Source organism: Sus scrofa, chromosome 1 (genome assembly GCF_000003025.6).
Source record: "Sus scrofa isolate TJ Tabasco breed Duroc chromosome 1, Sscrofa11.1, whole genome shotgun sequence".
Classification (NCBI taxonomy): domain Eukaryota; kingdom Metazoa; phylum Chordata; class Mammalia; order Artiodactyla; family Suidae; genus Sus; species Sus scrofa.
The window spans coordinates 251,745,205-251,764,417 of record NC_010443.5 but is presented as its reverse complement, the minus strand read 5'-3'; the positions used below and the strand labels follow the sequence as shown (position 1 = coordinate 251,764,417).

Here is a 19,213-nt window from a genome sequence, read left to right as displayed (position 1 = left end):
TTTAGGGCATTATGGGTATATGTCCATTGGTGTTTCTGGGTTTCCTGGTTCTTCAGCTCCAAATCTGAGATATTTGAGGCCAAAGGAAATTCTAGGAAACTTACCACTGTGTCATTCCTTCTTCCTGGCCCATCTACTTTTTTCTACTTTCATAGCTTTATGCTTGTGTCATATATGATATTCAGGGTTTTTAGTTATAGTTGGTGAGCAGAATAGGGAAAAGCACATCTACTATGTTTTTCTAGAGCAGAAGTATGCTCTGTAGTTTTTTATAACTTCTGGAGGTGGACGCACATGAATATATTATAAGTAAAAATAATTAAATAAAAATTAAATAATGCAAGGGAAATGCTTAAAGGCTGATTGAATCCTTAGGTAAGAGCTGTCATGAATTAGAAAATCAGGTTGAACCATTTATTCTGGAGGAAAATGATAGGAAATTAATACAACAAGAGTAAGATAACGAATAGAAAGGGAAGTTCTAGGTCCAGTATTCTGATAGGAATTCCAAAAAGCTAAAACTGAACAGGTAAAGGACAATCAGCAGGAAAGAAACAGTAACATGTACTCAACAACTCACAAAAGGACCAAAAAGCGTTGATAAAAATATGTGAACATAATTTAAAATGTCTCCAGGAATAATAACAAAAAAATCACATTAATGAAAGGAGATGAAATATCTCTTTTATCCTTTAAGGTGGACACATATTACAATTGGATGACATTCTAAGGTAGCTGGTATAAGAAATGGTTACTTTCATACATTGCTGTGGGTTGTGAAAATTGTTGCAAGATTTCTGGGGGGTAACTTTGCAACCGATGTTGAAATGCCTAAAAATATATATTGAGTCTCTATTATTGTATTAATTATTAAGATATGTGCAATGATTTAGCTATATGTGGGATTTTTTTTTTTGGGGGGTCTTTTTGCTATTTCTTTGGGCCGCTCCCGCGGCATATGGAGGTTCCCAGGCTAGGGGTCGAATCAGAGTTGTAGCCACTGGCCTATGCCAGAGCCACAGCAACGCTGGATCTGAGCCACATCTGCAACCTATACCACAGCTCACGGCAATGCCAGATCCTCAATCCACTGAGCAAGGCCAGGGATCGAACCGGCAACCTCATAGTTCCTAGTCAGATTCATTAACCATTGAGCCACGTCGGGAACTCCTAGCTATATATAATTATTGGTAGCTATTTACTTAGCTATGATTCATGGCAGCTTCCTATTTAATAGCAAAAATGAGACATGATTATATTAGCAAGGTTCTTGGTAGTATCAGGCACTTTACTGGCATTTTCCACATATTAACCCTTTTAATCATTCTGGCAACCTATGAATTAGGTCTTATTATCATTCTCATTTTATAAATGAGGAAAATTCAGGCATAGAGAGATTTGTCAATGGCTAGGATTTGAGTCAGTACCTGAGTCCATGCCTTTCATGACCCTATCTGCTGTCATTTATGCAAAATGTAGATAATGATTTATCATACATCCATTAAAATAAAGTTTATATTTAAAATATAAAAATGTTCCAAATTTATTGTTAGTGAAAAACCATCAGGCTACTAAATAATACAAAGCAATATTCAGGGGGAAAAAAAACTTAAGTGCATATTTTTTGGGGGGGTCTTTTTTTAGGGCTGCACCCGCAGCATGTGGAAGTTCTCAGGCTAGGTGTCAAATGAAAGCTGCAGCTGCCAGCCTTCCACCAGCAATGTGGAATCTGAGCCTCATCTATGACCTACATCATAGCTCATAGCAATGCCAGATCCTTAACCCACTGAGCAAGGCCAGGGATCAAACCCGCATCCTCATGGATCCTAGTTGGGTTCATTACTGCTGAGCCATGAGAGGAACTCCCTCAAGTACAGACCTTTTAAGTGGAGAATCTAAGTGTAAAAGATTCATGTCAAAGGATTAATGGTGTTTCCTTTAGAGCTGTGGTGTCTTGGAGGCGTCTTGTTGATTCTGCTGTAGACACAATGGTTTACCTAGTCCTAATAAGTTCTGGGCAAATGCTAGATACACTCACATTTACTGCAAAAAGAAAAGAGATCTTTCAGAAGAAAAACTGAATTTTCTCCACACTTAAAAAAAAAATTGGATGAGTGAGGCATGTTTCCTTCCAAAATTGTCTTGTGTGTGAAAATAAAAAGTGTGATTCATAAAGCTTTGCGAAACTGATCTCATCATTGAAAACTGGCTTTGCCAGCCATAGAAAACAAGATAAAGAAGTTTTCCCTAAAAAATTAGAGGTTTATTGGGGTTCCTGCTGCAACACAATGTATTAAGAAGCTAACAGCAGTGGCTAGGGTTGCTGAAGAGGCACAGGTTGGATTCCTGGCTCTGGTGCAGTGAATTAAAAGGATCTGGCATTGCCACAGCTGCTGTGTAGGTCACAGCTGCAGCTAAGATTCAGTCCCTGGCCTGGGGACTTCTATATGCTGTGGATGCAGCCATTAAATTAAAAAAAAAATGGAGGCTTTCTATTAAAACATCTTAAAAATCGTGACTCCTCAGGCATTTCCTGGTCTTTTTGCCTTCTTAGAAATTGAATTTGGGAGTTCCTGTTGTGGCTCATAGAGTTATGTACACAACTAGTATCCATGAGGATGCAGGTTCAATCCCTGGCTTTGCTCAGTGGACTGGGGATCTGGCGTTGCTGTGAGCCATGGTATAGGTCACAGATGAAGCTCAGATCCCTATCTATTTATGGTTGTGGTACAGGCCAGTGGCTACAGCTCTGATCTGATGCCTAGCCTGGAAACTTCCATATGCCGTGGGCGTGGCCCTAAAAAGAAAAATAAAAAAGAAAGAAAAGAAAAAAAGTCAAATTTACTTGTGGTCTCTTGCCCTCTCATTATCACCTCTCTGTAGGCTTTTCTCTCTTTTCCACTTATTTTATCCCTCATTGCCTGTCACTTCTGAGAGTACATTGGAGGAGAGACTGCTATCAGAGTGGCCCTTTTTTCCCCAGTTGCCGTAAGCAAAGTGACCTGAGCAGAATGATGTGGATAGAATGATGCTCACATTATTCTTCTCTCCTGAGAGGTGATCTATGAAGATAAAATGAATGCCTAGATGATGCTCGGTGAACTTTCTTCAGATCCTGAAATATAATACATCCCAATCATTTTAAAAACCAAGATAGCAAAAGTGGAGTTGACAGTAAATCATATGTTTTGTCCATCCTTGAGTAAAGCATCAATTGAAATAAGAAGGAACATGAAACAAACCACTATGGTGCTAACAGGACTAAAAAAGAAAGAAAGCAGTGTCATGTCCAACATTTCTAATTTTAATCACAGCTCTAAATAGTTAAGCGCACACCCAGAAAATGATAGTGTGTATCTTAGTCTGGGTTTTTTTTTTTGTGGGTAGCATCCTTCTGACCTCACTTCAGATAGTGCAGGTGGCTTCTCTTCTTAGGGGCACAATTCTAAATGTAGTATATACTTTCCAGAGGCTGTGGTTTGAAGGAGAGTAATGACAGCTACTTGCGTAATTACAGGTATGATGACGAAGCTCATGAGAAAAAGTATCCCTTTTAGATCTCTTTGAAGTTTTTTAATTAAGAGGAATCCAGTAAGGAAGACATGTAAAGATTGAGAAGTTGTAATTATTTCTCTCCACTTTTATTTTGCTGGACACTCAGATGACATCATCTTTTAGAAGGCAAGGCAAGTATCTAGACACATGTATGTTTTTGTTCATAAGAAATGTACAGGAAATGACTAAAAAAAAAAAAAAAAACCAAAAAAAACAGCCCCTTAGGCCTTTCCCTGCTGAAGTAGTTTCCAACTACATCATGGTGATGTGATGACTCACAGGACTGAGGGCCACTGAGTGAGTGGTACAGTTGTTTCTATGGTGATCAGGACCAAAGTAAAGGTTTATGCGTGCCTGTATGTTGATGAGTGTGCTACTTAAATTGACCTAAAACAACTAAAGGAATAGGGACCTGAAATACATTTGCTATGAAAATTTGAATCTATGAGAACAGGGAAAATTCTCCCCACAATAAGGAAGATTTTGGTCAAAGTGGTAAAATGAACACAGCATCAAATTTTCCCCTCCCCAATTCTCCTAGAGTGACCCATAGACCATGTTTAGTGCATGTAAATCAGAAATGGGTAATGGCTCTATGCAGAAAGCTGTTGAGTTCCTGAAGTTGTGATAAAAATGAGAGAGAGTATTGGACACTATTGAAAAGGTCATAACCAGCCCTCTTGAGAATAGGTACCAAGTCTGCAGCAACACCCAGACACAAAGTGTGCTCTCATTTTATATTTTATTATTTTTTAATTTTTATTTTTATTTCTCCAATATGTTTTATTTTTTCTACTGTACAGCATGTGACCCAGTTACACAGACACATATACATTCTTTTTTCTCACATTATCATGCTCCATCATAAGTGACTAGACATAGTTCTCAGTGCTGCACAGCAGGATCTCATAGCTAATCCTTTCCATAGGCAATAGTCTGCATCTATTAACCCCAAGCTCCCAATCCATCCCACTCCCTCCTCCTTGGCAACCACAAGTCTATTCTCCAAATCCATGATTTTCTTTTCTGTAGAAAGGTTCATTTGTGCCTTATATTAGATTCCAGATATAAGTGATGTCATATGGTATTTGTCTTTCTCTTTCTGACTTACTTCAGTCAGTATGATGATTGGATTAGGGAGATGTGGTATATTTACACAATGGAATACTACTCAGCCATAAAAAGAACAAAATAATGCCATTTGCAGCAACATGGATGCAACTAGAGAGTCTCATTTTAAAGAGGCTCTGAGGCTCCTCTCCATTATGAGAAGAAATACCAAATTCTGAAGCACTTTTCAGCTTTGATTGTAGATCAAGCTCATAATAGAGCAGAGAGCCTATTTTAAGAGTTTGAAACTCTCATCCATAATATGTTGTTAGAAGTATGAGTATGAAACTGGGGAGAGAGCTAAAGATAAAAATTTTAGCAGATAGGTGATATTTAAAGCCATGAATGAGATGGCTAGATGCAATCACTAAAGGAAACTATACATAAAAGAGAGATGCTGCCTCAATAGAGGAATGGATAAAGATATGGTACATATGTACAATGGAATACTACTCAGCCATAAAAAAGAATGAATTCATGCCATTTTCAGAAACATGGATGGAACTAGAGATTATCTTCCTAAGTGAAGTCAGAAAGGGAAAGACAAACACCATATGTTATCACTTATATGTGGAACCTAAAATATGACACAAATGAACAAATCTATGAAATAGAAACAGACTCACAGATGTAAAGAATAGATTTGTGGTTGCCAAAGGGAAGGTGAGAAGGAAGGATAGACTGAGAGTTTGAGGTTAGGAGATGTAAATTGTTACATACAGAATGGATAAACAACAAGGTCTTTGTATAGCACAGGGAATTCAATATCCTGTGATAAACCATATGGAAAATAATACAAAAAAGAATGTATATGTATGTATAATTGGATCACTTTATAGCAGAAATGAACACAACATTGTTAATTAACTATACTTCAATAAAATAAACTTTAAGAAAAGAGATACTGCCCAAGGATTGATCTGTGGTATGTTCCAAACTTAAGAGGCTAGGAGAAGGAGAGGGAGGAAAGAATCAACAAAGAAGACTGAGGAGTGAGCAAGAAATTCCTAAGTTCAGAAAGAGACTCAAAGATATGGAGAACAGACTTATGGTTGCCAAGGAGGAGAGAGGAGGGAGTGGGATGGACTGAGTTTGGGATTAACAGATGCAAATGATTACATTTCGAATGGATAAGCAATGAGGTCCTACCGTATAGCACAGGGAACTATATCCAGTCTCTTGGGATACACTGTGATGAAAGATAATATAAGGAAGGGGATGTGTATATATGTATGTCTGGGTCACTTTGCTGTATGGCAGAAATTGGCACAACATTATATATCAACTATACTTTAATAACAAAAATTAAGAAATTCCTAAGCTACTTCAACTATTCGAGAGAGGCTTCTTGATCAAAATGGTAGACTGACTGAACCCTTTCCTTTCCTCCCAAGATGTCATTGATGTGACATTCAATACATATGAATAAGACTAAGTCTATGTACATGCCGAAACCAATCTAAGTGCCATCGTGCTGACAATTATTTGGAAAGCAGAAGGTATCTAACGGTCTTATTTATGAATCATGGAAGGCATAGGAAATGTAAACTACAGCCTGCTGTACACAGGAGCCAGCTGTCAGGGGAGGTGGGAAATGATTTCATGTGGATAAAGACACCAGGCTCTGAGTTGGCAGATGCAAGAGAGCACACCACAGCCTGTGGGCTGTCAGTCAGGGTGGTCAACTCGAGGCTTGTATACAGAACAGGTGGACTGAGAGTCTTCCGCACCAGCTGAAGCCCCACGAAATGCTCTCTGAATAGATGGGGGCGAGGAGGGGGGGCGCATAGGGGACAGGGTTTGCCTGAGAAGGGCCCTTGCTGTGCACGTTGAATCTAGGTAGGGAAGCAGATAGAAGAGAGGGAGAATCTTGGACTCTCACAGGGGATGGCATGAGTGAAGGAGTAACAGCTTTTTCCAGGAGTGAAATGTACCAAAGTATTATTTCCTCAGAGTAGAGTATTTTCAGCACTTTTGGCAGTTGGGGGAGTTCTAACTCAGCCTGCCTATGCCCTCCCTACAAACCATATAGGCAGAGTCCCCAGGTAGCCATCCTGCTGAAGAGAGGCCATGCTGCATAAACATTCTAACAAAATTGCAAAGGTATGACACTCCCAACACCAAGAGGAATCAAAACACTCTTCATTCGTAATTATAGATGTTAAATCAACAATTGCCAGACATTTGCGGAAAAAAAAGCATGAGAAGGAGACAGAAGAAAGAGGAAGAAAAAAATAAAGAACAGAATGTAAAATTCTGTGATATTTTAAATGACATTTCAGCCGTAAAATAGAGGATGTAAAAAGAATTAATGGATATTAAAATATATTATCAAATTAAAATAACTGAATACAACTATTTGCGTGGAAATTCATAAATATTTACAAAACCACCTACTTACTGTAGACATTGATTTTTTTTCATGCTTAGAATCAACCTAGAGTCAACACTCAAATCTTAATTTGTTGCAGAACAAAATACAAATATTATAGATCCTGACAGCATAGAAGCAGCTGTAGAGCATAGAAACAGGTGATAGAACATAGGAGGGAGAAAGTGGTAGAAGGAAGTGTGAGAGTTTTAACTGTATCCAGAACTGATAGGTAGCCTTTAAGAGTATTTTTAAAAGTTATAATGGTAAACAATATAATTGATAATAATTAACATAACTCAGGAAATTGAGAGGGATTTAAGTAAAAGTGCTCTAACCTGTTCATCTTTTATGAAGGGAGATATTACACCCCTTTTTTAACTGACCAGTTCAGAAAGACATGTAAGTTATTTATTAGAATTGCAGTGGTAATTTCCAGCAGAACTGAAACCAGAAATGGGTAAAGTGGTTTGTTCTTAGGCTGGAATTAGAGATGATTTGAAGGAGGGGACCTTTATTTTTTATGTTTACCCTTCTTAGGAGTGTTTAAAAGATCATGTGCATGTATTGCTTTTATTAATACGTAACAATTTTTTAAAAAAAGCTAACCAAGGTCACTGAGAAAGAGACTTCCTAAGATTTTGAAAATAGCATAATGCCGATACCAAAATCTAACAGAGAAAAGATAAACCTTTAGTTTCACGAGTTTATAAATACTGATGCAAATAAATGTTAATGAAACAGATTTGATAGTAAATTAAAATACTGATGTGATACCCAAAGAGAGTTTATTTCCAGAACATAAAGATATTTCAACATTAGGAAATCAATTCATACATTTCTACATATTAACAGATAGGAAAAAGCTACAGTCATCTCAATAGACTGAAAATTCAACATTCTTTCCTGATTAGTAAAATCTGATAGTAAAAGACAAAAAGAAGTAACATTTTTAACATGATAAAGTGGTCAAAACATGTATGGCAAAATTTAACTCAATATATAAAGTTTTTATAAAGTAAAAAGAAAAAGATAGACCCCAAAGAAAAATAACAAAAGGAGGTAAATCACAGAGTAAATAAATTGTCCTCCAAACACCGAAAAAAAATGTTCAACCTTATCTTAAAGAAATGTGAGCAAAAGCTACAAAATAAAAATGTGAACTATTATATTGGCAATTATTAAAATGCTAATGCTCAGTATTGGTGAGGTTGAAAGAAAAGGGCTTCTGATCTAGTTGGGAGATTTATACATTGATAAAATAATTTAGGAGGGTAATTTGTCAATGCTTTAAAAAGCATATATACCCTTTGATCTAGAAATTCCAATTCTAGGAGTTATATATAAAGAAATCACTCAAGATAGCTGCTCACAAATTAGAAACAGTATTATCAAAATACTGTATTTTATAGTGAAAAGTAGAAATAAACCAAATGTCCAACAATAGAATAATTGTTAGGTAAATTATAAGTTCATGTAATGAGATATTACTCAATCATCAAAAGTTATGTTGCACATGAATACTTCTTGATGTTGAAGATGTTTATGATACATTTAGTGATTAAAAACAAAGCTTTTAACAATCTAAAAGTATGATCTTGTTTTCATTTAAAATGATTATCTATCTCTATCTCTCATCTATCTTTTTACTTACCTACCTACCTGAAAAGGGCTGGAACAATATTTATAAAAGTTAATGTTAGTTACCACTAGTTGGTGTTTTTTTCATTTTCTTTTTATATGTGTATTATTGCTTATTATTTTTTCTTTAAAAAAATAAACAAGTATTGCCTTTGCAATAATAAAGCAAATGCTATTTTCAAATAAAAATATGTATAAATTTTCTTTTGTGAAAAGTATGACAAAGGTTTACTATTTATTAAGTGACTTACAAATTTCTAGTTAGAAAGTGAACTATGCAATAGAAAAATGAGTTACAGATGATTCTCAAAATAAAAACTATCCATGACCTAGGAACAAGAATAATTCAACCTCACTAGTAATTTAAAAATAAAATCAAAACGAGATCACCATTTTTCCTATAACCAAGTAAACAAAAGTCTTCTCAAAAATAGAGAATTAATTCTCTATGTAGGACAGCAAATGTTTAGGGCTATGAGATTCTTTGTACAAGGCAGAGAAGGGAACAAATTTCTAGATAAAAAGACAACACATGCCATTTAGTTTTGTCAGTGCCATTTGGCCTGGATATTCCCTTTCTCAGAATTTCCATAAAGAGATAATTATGGCCATATGCAAATAAGGATGACCAATACAGTATTGTCTGTAATCGTGAAATTAAAAAAAAAACAAAACCCTCAAATGTTTTCAGTTTAAAAACTCAAATGTTTCAAAAAGAAGAAATTAACTGAATTATGGTATGTCCATAAAACAGACTATTGTTCAGAAATTAAATTAGGCTTTTATGTTACATAAATAGCCCATTTGTTACAGGCTATAGGGCTTTTGTAATATCCTGCAAAGTGGAAAGAGTGCTCTTTTTCTGCTCCATCATGTTACCAGGCAATGTGTGTTTTTAGTGCCATGTGCAATCCCTGGAACCCTTGTCATGATCACGTGTTGGTGCCTCACTGATGCCTGTTTAACACTTGGTAACAAAGGCCCCGTCTCTCTCCTGATCTTCTGTTTTGAACTTATGTAATGATTTTACAATGGGAAAGGAAAATCTATATTTAAAAAAGGAGAACAATACTGGTAGATAATGGGCCCATGTCCCTGAGATACAGAACCTTGGGATGAGCACTAAAGAAATAACATGGTGATCTTGACTAACTTGAAAATGCATTTAGAGTTAACAACAACAAATTAACATGACACCTATTGGATTTTTTGATCAAGTTGACAATGCCAAAAAATACTTTTTTTGCTATTAGTTAATGTTATGAGTAGTAGTATAAGGGATATGGTGTATGTTTTGAAACTACATGCAAATTAGAAATCACCTCCATAGAGTCATTGCAATTCAGTTGTTTGCTCTATAATCATCTGAAGCCCCTCAGTATGGTGACTGAGGGTTTAGCCTCCTTTGGTCATAGCCTGGACTCTGCTGCTCTGTGTGCTTGGACCAGTTGTACAATCTCTCTTTGCCGTTTCCTCACCTAAAAGATGGGCATGATGATAGTGCTGATGTCACAGGGATGTGGTGTGTTTTAAGTTAATACATTCACTGCAATTAAAAAATCTGTATTTAGAGGTCTTAGAATAAACATGGCAAGCATTCATTAAATGCTAGCTAATGATATTACTTACTGTCATGGGATTTCTAGGTGAGATTTTAGGTTTCAGTGCCTTTACATATTTAATAAACTGGATTATTTCTATAATAGTTACTTGCTTGCTCACTTATTCATTCACCGTCTTTACCTATATCTCCATGATTGTGTTGCTTTGCGATCGTGAATACCAGAGCCTAAAGGACATGCAGACAGAGAATCCATGAGGCTGGAGAAGTCAGGAGGAAGGCAGAGGAAAGTAAGAGCAGAAGGAGAGCAGAGCTCCAAGTGGAAGACAGTAGAATGGGGTTATGGAAACCTGGTTCTGGGGGGTGGCATGATCTCTGCCACAATAGCCCCATGGCAGGTCAAGTGACTCTAACTGCCCTGGCCCTGCTTTTCTATGGAGTAGCCTTTTTGATGGGCCTGACTTCCATGTCTTTCTTTTATAATGAAACTGTTAGCTGAGGAAACCTGAAGATGTCTGTGAAGTCTGCAGAGCAGATACAACACAGAAGTCATGCCATGAACATCTACAGGAAAGTTTCAGACTGGCTGGTGGTCCTCTCCAAATGTTCTGTGTTGCTGGCCTCTTGGCCTTCTGTCTTTGACTCACACTGCAACCTTATTCCTTATCTAGTCCTTTGGTGAACATCTTGATTTTGGACTTACATCATGATTTTAACCTAATGCCACTCTTGAGATCCCAGTCCTAACTCTGGTTTCCTTATTTGTAAATCAGAATTGTGAGGAAGCAAGCATTGTCATAGCCCATGGAATCTGCACTGTCCTGACTGGGAGAAAGATGATATAATAGGCAGCGATAGAGTTTGAGTAATGGGCAGATGGATAGAAGGGGAGATGGTGGGCACAGGAGGGTTTTTGAAAGTAAAACTGATAGAGTTTTCATGGATGAAGGAGAAGGAGAAAAACTGTTTCTGCTTGGTTGCTTGGAGTGACTATGACCAAGAAGTGGCAAGTTTTCCAGCAAAGATGACGAAGTCGTTGCATGCAGGTGCATCTGGAGATTTCAGGTAGAGCCTTCCAGCAGACAGTTGAAGATCAAGAATTCAGACCATTGCTCTACTGCCCTCACTGCCAATGTGTTTGAATGAAAGTAAGCTGGTATAGAGCAGACTGCTATGGTCTCTTCCCTGTTTATTTGCTTCTCAGGAGAATTTGCGCTCATACTATCTATATCAGGAACAAACTCATATTATCCATGTTGGCTTCAGATAAAGATATATCACATGGTCTTCACTGAGAAATCTTGTGGACCAAGAATCTGAGTTCCAGAGGGTTGTTTTTCTTTTTAAGAATCATAAGCTGTGACAGGGTAGGTTAATAGTCACACAGAAAATTGGTAAACAACCCTATATTAATTCTGCTGCCTATGGAATTGGTTTCTAGAAGATGAAAAACCGTCAGAATGCACAAAAACATCAGGTTTGATATAACTCAGAGCCTCAAGAGCATCTGGTGAAATCTCATACTATAATCTATGGTTTAAGAAATTTATTGCCTTAGACTGTGGTAATAAAATTAATGACAACTTTGAAATGTGTGGCTTCAAAAGCAAGTACTAAAGAAAATGGTAATACTTTGCAAAAGATATATGCATATCAGTCCATAATGTTAATTTAGAAAGTTATCATTTCTGCCAGAGTATTTGTTGTATGGATGGAATAAAAGGGAAAAAATAGCTAAATAACTAAAAAAGAACATAAAGTCCTGGAAAGAGGAAGAAATAAAGATTAGGGCAAAGAAGAAGGTATCAACAAAATTTTCAATGAAAAAGGTAATTTAAGGAGTTTCCATGGTGGCTCTCTGGTAATGAACCTGACTAGTATCCATGAGGATTTGGGTTTGATTCCCTGGCCCCACTCAGTGTGTTAAGGATTCGGCATTGCCATGAGCTGCTGTGGAGATCACAGATGCAACTCAGATCTGGTATTGTTGTGGCTGTGGTTACGGCGGGCAGCTGCAGCTCTGATAAGACCCCTGGCCTGGGAGCTTCCACATGCCATGGGTGCAGCCTTGGAAAAACAAAAAAATAAAATAAAAAATTAAACAATAAAGGCAATTAATTAGCCACAAAAGATTTTTTTTAAGGAAAAAAAAAAACTGTAGGAATAGAATAAGCAGATTAAATTCATGACAAGTGCACACAAAGGAAAAACTTCTTAAAAAGAACAAAGACCAAAAAAGGGAACTAAAAATCACAATAAGAATATTGCTGTGCTGGTTTATCATTTTATTCCTTGGAAACCTCCTATCAGTAAAGTAAACCACAACTCTGTGGAATACAAACAAATTGTGCATTAAACGCAAGAAAGAAATTCAATAAAAATCCACACCCGTCTTTGGGTGGGGAGACAATAAATGGGTTTTCCTTCTTTTCAGTTTTCTGTGCTTGAGCTAAATTTCTTACAGGAAGATACACTCCTTTCCTCACGGACAGGAATTAAGTCTATTCAAAAATGAAGCTCTCAACTGCATTTCATACTAAAAATGAATACAGCAGAGTCTGACTCTGCTGCCAGCAAATTCTGGAACCAAACAGGATGACGTTCTTTCCCGTACAATATGTAATACAAACGTTTCCCCAAGAGGAAGAGGAGTTACTTCCTTCCGGTTACCTGACACTTTTCCTCGCCGCCTTTCCGGTCACCCGTTTTCAATCCACCCATGAGTTCTGCGCAGTCTTTGTCTTTTCTGAGAAACAGGAGGTACCCGTGCCTCTACTATTCTTTCCTCTCTGGGCCCCCTTGGGGGCCTCTGGCGTTGGGCGCCTCTGGCTCCCAGAGTCTGAGAGGAGGCTGGAGGGTCCTCTTCGCATGGCTGGGACCTCAGACGCTCAGGCCTCCCTCGGCCCGCTCACACATGCGTGCCAGGATTCGGTGGATGCTGGTGAAACTGGGTCTGTCGGCTGGCAGCTGGCTCCAACACAGGCGCATCAGATTGTAGAGTTCCAGGGGGCAGTTGTCCGGGCAGGAGAGGGTGTTGCCATCCCGCACGTAGTAGATGACCTCCTCGTGGGCCATCCCGTAGTAGGGCTGCAGGCCGTAGGAGAAGATCTCCCACAGGACCACACCGTAGGCCCACACGTCGGACTCGGTGGTGTAGCGGTTGTAGAAGATGGACTCCGGGGGCATCCAGCGGATGGGGATGGCATCGTTTTCGTTAGCTTTGTAGTAGTCGGCTGAGTAGATGTTTCTAGAGAGGCCGAAGTCGGCGATCTTCACCACCATGTTCTCTCCCACCAGGCAGTTCCTGGTGGCTAAGTCCCGGTGGACGAACTTGCGCTCCGAGAGGTAGGCCATGCCCGCTGCCACCTGCCTGGCGATGCACAGCTGCTCGGCGCAGGAGAGGGGTGGGGGGCCGGGGCTGGAGGCCTGGGCCTGGGAAGGCAGGTCACCGGGGCTGAGACTGCGCCCCGTGTGCGGGGACATGCTGCGGAGGAACTCGTTGAGGTCACCGAAGGCCATGTATTCAAAGAGCAGGCACATCGGCTTCCCCACGGCACACACACCTGGAACCAAAATCATGTCCCTTGTTAGAGGTTAGGTTTCTAAAGTGACATGTTGGAGGGAAAAAAAAAAAAAAAAAAAAAAAAAACTGCAAAAGCAAATGACCAGATCGGAAAACGTTGGGCCCTGAATTTCTGTTGACAGCATCCTAGTCAAATCCTGTGACCCTCCCTTGCTTTGTGTAAACATCTCCTATTTATCTTTTAAGATTCAGCGTGATTTACCACTCCTCCTAGGGTACCTCAGCTTCTGACCCTTGCAGGATTAGATTTTCCCTTCCATCATCCTTTAATGCTTAATCCTTCATTTTATCTACCAGCCTGTTAACAATCATCCATTATTTGAGGCTTCTGTCCGATATTTTAGCACTTTAAAAGTATGATCATGTCTTTAAGTCTTCTCTCAGTTCCACACACCTACCCCGGGTCTGGGGAGCAAGTACTCTGTAAATACTGGGTAATGAATTTATGAATGGATGTTTGCTTTGAGTATGTAATTCCATTGCTCTGTGTTCCTTCTTGCTTTCTGAAGAACGATAACAAAGACACTGTTGTATGAAATTTGGAAAAGAGAACAAAAACAATCCAAGATCTTAGATGAAGTATTCAGGTTACTGCCGTAAAACAAATAGGTGAATTTATCATGTTCATTCCAGAAAGAAAAAAAAATGAATATAAATAGAGTCTTAGATTTAATACCAGGAAGACACCGTTAATTTTAAAGTCTTGCTGTATTTGAGAGGGAAACTGGACAATTTGAAATATCAGAGGGTCCCTATTTCACATCAGCATAAAAATAGTAAGTATTTTTTTCAGGCAAAAATTAGAACTCTGTTCAAAAAGGAAGAGAAACGAGAATACTGTTATCTTGGCTTGTTTATTTGGCAGTTAGTTTTTAATTCCAGGGACTTTGGCAATCAGTATATTTATATGTAGTATGTAAATTAAAAAAATAAATGAAAAGGGAGTTCCCATTGTGGCTCAGCGGTTAACGAACTCAACTAGTATACATGAGGATGCGGGTTTGATTCCTGGCTGCGCTCAGTGGGCCAGAGATCTGGCATTGCCGTGAGCTGTGATGTAGGTTGCAGATGAGGCTTGGATCCTGTGTTGCTGTGGCTGTGGTGTGGGCTGGTGGCTGTAGCTCTTGATTCGACCCCTAGACTGGGAACTTCATGTGCCATGGGTGCAGCCCTAAAGACAAACAAACAAACATGAAAATAAGAATAAAAAATAAATGACAAAATAGTTCTCTGAGAAATTTTTAAAAACTTCAGTTTTTTTTTGGACTTCGGTGATGCAGTGAAATGTTCTACTTCCTGATACAGAAAATATTCTATGGAGAGGAACAGAGACATCTCTCTGATCAAGGAATGAAAGGAAAAAATATAAATGCATTATGAAGGAAAAAAAAACTTGGCAAGCCTCTGTTTTCAGATGCAATACATTTCCTCATTTATGTTTTCATACCTAAGAGTTTCACAATGTTAGGATTATCAAATTCTGCCATGAGAGCTGCCTCCCTCTGAAAGTCTGCTTGCATGTCAGCTGAGGCTTCTTCTTTGAGCATCTTCACTGCCACCATTGTGAAAGGTTCATAGGGAAGTAAGCCTGGGGCCCTGAAAGATACATTTATTTAGCCAGAAATCAAAAATCGGGAGAATCACACGTAGTCATATTATAACTACCCACATTTATACACATCTCCCTCTTCCTGGCTTTTCCCATAGGCTAGCCATAGAACCAAAGAAAGAAGCCAATGGCAGCTCACACATAAAACTCCTTGACTCTTAACTAATAAAAAGAAAAAAAAAATCGCTGGGGCTATTTTCAACATAAAGTTTGAAAAATGCACTGTTTATCAATTATAGGAAATCCAAAGTATTAGCATTACCATCCTAACCCCTTCGTCTCCAGACCATGTATTCATCCTTATATCCCTAAAGGGCCTAAAATGGTGCCTTGCATATTTTCGGTCCCCAGTAAGTATTTGTGTGAGATTTTCTTTAATCACGTCACCTCCATACTGGGGCCAGTATGAGTAGAGGTAAGGCTGGGTTCCACTCAAGAGCACCAGGCCAAAGTGACAATTGCCACGTGTGACAAGTTCACATTCTGTGGCTCAGCTCTGTGTCTATGGAACTACGTCCATGCAGAGAGGGTACTTTACTCCAATTTACACAAAGCCATTAGTTGGTCTAGCACGGGCCCTAATACATACTCTTTTCTTGAGCTCATTGTTTTCTCAAATCTTTGCATTTATTTTTTCCCTTTTCTGTCTTGCCGTTTCATGGACATCTATTTAATATCCACACGTCAGGTCCTGAGTTCTTAAACTGAAACACTAGTTCAAAGAAAATTTTAAATGAAGTGGAAATTATAGCAACTGAACATGGAAGAGATTTGAGAAATATTTACTAAAACTAATGCAAGAAATGATGACTTCAAAATGTGTGACAAAATTCTCCACTGAAAAGGAAATCTAATTAAAGTTTGCTAATTGCTTTTCATTTGAACACTGGATAAGGATGCTCTCCATGTACTTAACTCTATTTTCCAGCAGAGAGGGTAAATTATTGAGATTCAAAGTACAGTACTCAATACAAATAAAGTTAATGATGTGAATAATTAACTAATTTGATAACTATTATTCATATCAGACATCAAGGTTACAGCCTGGTAACTTTTCAGACACAACGTATTTCAGTGGATAAGTTTTTTGTGCGGGCAACTTTACCTGGCTTGAAAGACCCTTCCAAATGCTCCCTCTCCGATATCTCTCACATATTCAATGTTATTCCTGGGATACTCCAGGCTGAGTAATTTGGGATTCAGAAGGAGTGGCATCCTCTGGTACATGGGATTGGGATGAAGTCTATCCAGCAAAAGCTCAGAAGGAAGAGTAGTGAGGGTTACTGCCGCTGACTCTCTGCAGTGAAGACAAATAAGATCAATGATGAGCTGAGGATCAGGTGAGATCTTTGAACTCAGACTTAGGTTCTGAAGAGACATGGTGTTTAGGAGGAAACAAGGCACACTCTACTAACTTGACCGAAGATCAAGAGCAATGATGCATTTTGTTTGGTTGGAGTCCTAAAGACACTTTTCTTTTCCCCAGGAATTTTGTCACTAGCCAATATGGCAGTGGGGCTGGAGAGGGCTTATAGGGAGCAAGAACAGCTATAATCTTCCAAATTGTGGTTTAGAGTCTATCAGCCATGAAAAACTAGCCTTAGGACATGTGATCCTATACCAAAATCATTGACATTTTTATTTAAAAAAATTTTTTTTGGTCATTTTAGGGCCACACACCTGGCATATGGTGGTCCCCCGGCTAGGGGTCGAATCAGAGCTGTAGCTGTTGGCCTACGCCACAGCCACGGCAATGCTAGACCCAAGCCATGTCTGCAACCTACACCCCCAACTCAGGGCAACACTGGATCCTTAACCCACCGTGAAAGGTCAGGGACCCAACCTGTGTCCTCATGGATACTAGTCAGATTCATTTCCACTGAGCCATGACAGGAATTCCTCATTGACATTTTTAAAGGTCATGGTCAGGGTGCTTAATTTTAAAGCAAGGCAATGGATGTCAGAAAGAAATGGGCAGTATTCTATATAGTCCTCCTCCCTTCTCCAATGTCAGTGCTAAATATATAAAGGTTTTTAAAAGGTTACTACCTGTGATTAACTTAAACTATTATCTCACCTTTTTGTATTTTTCCATTGTTTTCGTCGTCGGCAGCAGTAGAGGGTGATTATGGTAAGAAGCACAAATATTGCAAAGCTGGACATGATAGAGATGATTACAGTCATGGAGTATGTAGGTGAGACAGAGAAGGAGGAAGAAGAGGAGGAAGGCACATTTGGAATGTCCACACTCGGCTTTGAGGATGTCATTGGTGGGAATGCTGTAAGTAAACAACACTTTATTTTTATTATTCGTTCTTAAACTTTTTAGAAGCAATTTTTGTATTTAAGCAATCACTAAACTAAATTTAATTTTAAGACTAAGTTTTTAATGTGTCAGGTTCTCCCTATTTATATATCTATAAAGTCCAGTCCAATAAGGTCTAGTTGTAAGGAAACCCAGCTGCAGAATCACAGAATTTTTTTTTTTTTTTTGTCTTTTTGCCATTTCTTGGGCCACTCCTGCGGCATATGGAAGTTCCCAGGCTAGGGGTCCAATCAGAGCTGTAGCCAATGACCTACGCCAGAGCCACAGCAACGCAGGATCCGAGCCGCATCAGCAACCTACACCACAGATCACAGCAATGCTGGATTGTTAACCCACTGAGCAAGGGCAGGGATCGAACCCACGACCTCATGGTTCCTAATCGGATTCATTAACCACTGCGCCATGACGGGAACTCCAGAATCACAGAATTTTAAAGATGAGACTCAGAGAAAGGAAATATTTTTTTTTTCCAAGACAAATGAAGATCCTGGGCTAGTGTCCTTTATACTCTTCATATTGTTTATGACCTGACAACAAGCATGGAAATTTTTGTTAAATATTTTTATGAAGTTCTGCTTGAAGTCAGGATTGTTTAAATCTGAGCTTGTATACATATTTGTTGGCTTAAAAACAAAATGGGGGAGTTCCCGTCGTGGCGCAGTGGTTAACGAATCCAACCAGGAACCATGAGGTTGCAGGTTCGATCCCTGGCCTTGCTCAGTGGGTTAAGGATCCGGCGTTGCCGTGAGCTGTGGTGTAGGTCACAGACGTGGCTCGGATCCAGCGTTGCTGTGGCTCTAGTGTAGGCCAGCAGCTACAGCTCTGATTTGACCCCCAGCCTGGCAACCTCCATATGCCGTGGGAGCGGCCCTAGAAAAGGTGAAAAGACAAAAAAAAGAAAAAAAAAAACTCCAAAACAAAAAAACAAAATGGAAGATTAAAATGGAAATATTAGGACACAAATGAGAGTTTTTACTCATCTAACAGTTGAAATTCTGTCAAACTCCTATTTAAAAGGTCAATGCGGAGTTCCCGTCGTGGCGCAGTGGTTAATGAATCTGACTAGGAACCATGAGGTTGCGGGTTCGATTCCTGGCCTTGCTCAGTGGGTTAAGGATCCGGCATTGCTATGAGCTGTGGTGTAGGTTGCAGACGCGGCTCGGATCTGGCATTGCTGTAGCTCTGGTGTAGGCCGGCAACTGTAGCTCCTATTAGACCCCTAGCCTGGGAACCTCCACATGCCGCGTGAGCGGCCCTAGAAAAGGCAAAAAGACAATAAATAAATAAATAAATAAATAAATAAATAAATAAATAAATGGTCAATGCAATACATAAATAAGGTAAATTTTATGTCACTGCTGGAAACCAAATAATGCCACATTCATATCATTCTGTTCATAGGGTGCAAAGTCCATTGTATATCTATTAATACAATATTCTTAATTATATTTTAAATC

General features: G+C 38.9%; 1 protein-coding gene and 1 long non-coding RNA gene across 6 annotated transcripts in view; one reads left to right on the top strand and one right to left on the bottom strand.

Annotated features, from left to right (window-relative positions):
- LOC110256901 overlaps positions 1-19,213 on the top strand; it is a 206,996-nt gene that overhangs the window by 24,934 nt on the left and 162,849 nt on the right. For both annotated transcript variants that reach the window (XR_002338980.1, XR_002338981.1), the window contains exon 2: positions 17,547-17,711. This is a non-coding gene — a long non-coding RNA (uncharacterized LOC110256901). The remainder of the gene's footprint in view (positions 1-17,546; positions 17,712-19,213) is intronic.
- The window catches only part of MUSK (muscle associated receptor tyrosine kinase), a 108,388-nt gene continuing 95,054 nt past the window's right edge, over positions 5,880-19,213 (bottom strand). For 3 of the 4 annotated variants that reach the window (XM_021074440.1, XM_021074443.1, XM_021074447.1), the window contains 4 exons: positions 17,508-17,709; positions 16,536-16,727; positions 15,269-15,417; positions 5,881-13,801 (listed from right to left, as the gene is read on the bottom strand). In XM_021074440.1, the coding sequence (XP_020930099.1) occupies positions 13,119-13,801; positions 15,269-15,417; positions 16,536-16,727; positions 17,508-17,709 (1,226 nt within the window). In that variant the 3' untranslated portion in view covers positions 5,881-13,118. Of the gene's footprint in view, positions 13,802-15,268; positions 15,418-16,535; positions 16,728-17,507; positions 17,710-19,213 lie in introns of all 4 variants that reach the window. The other variant, XM_021074436.1, reaches the window with a different exon arrangement.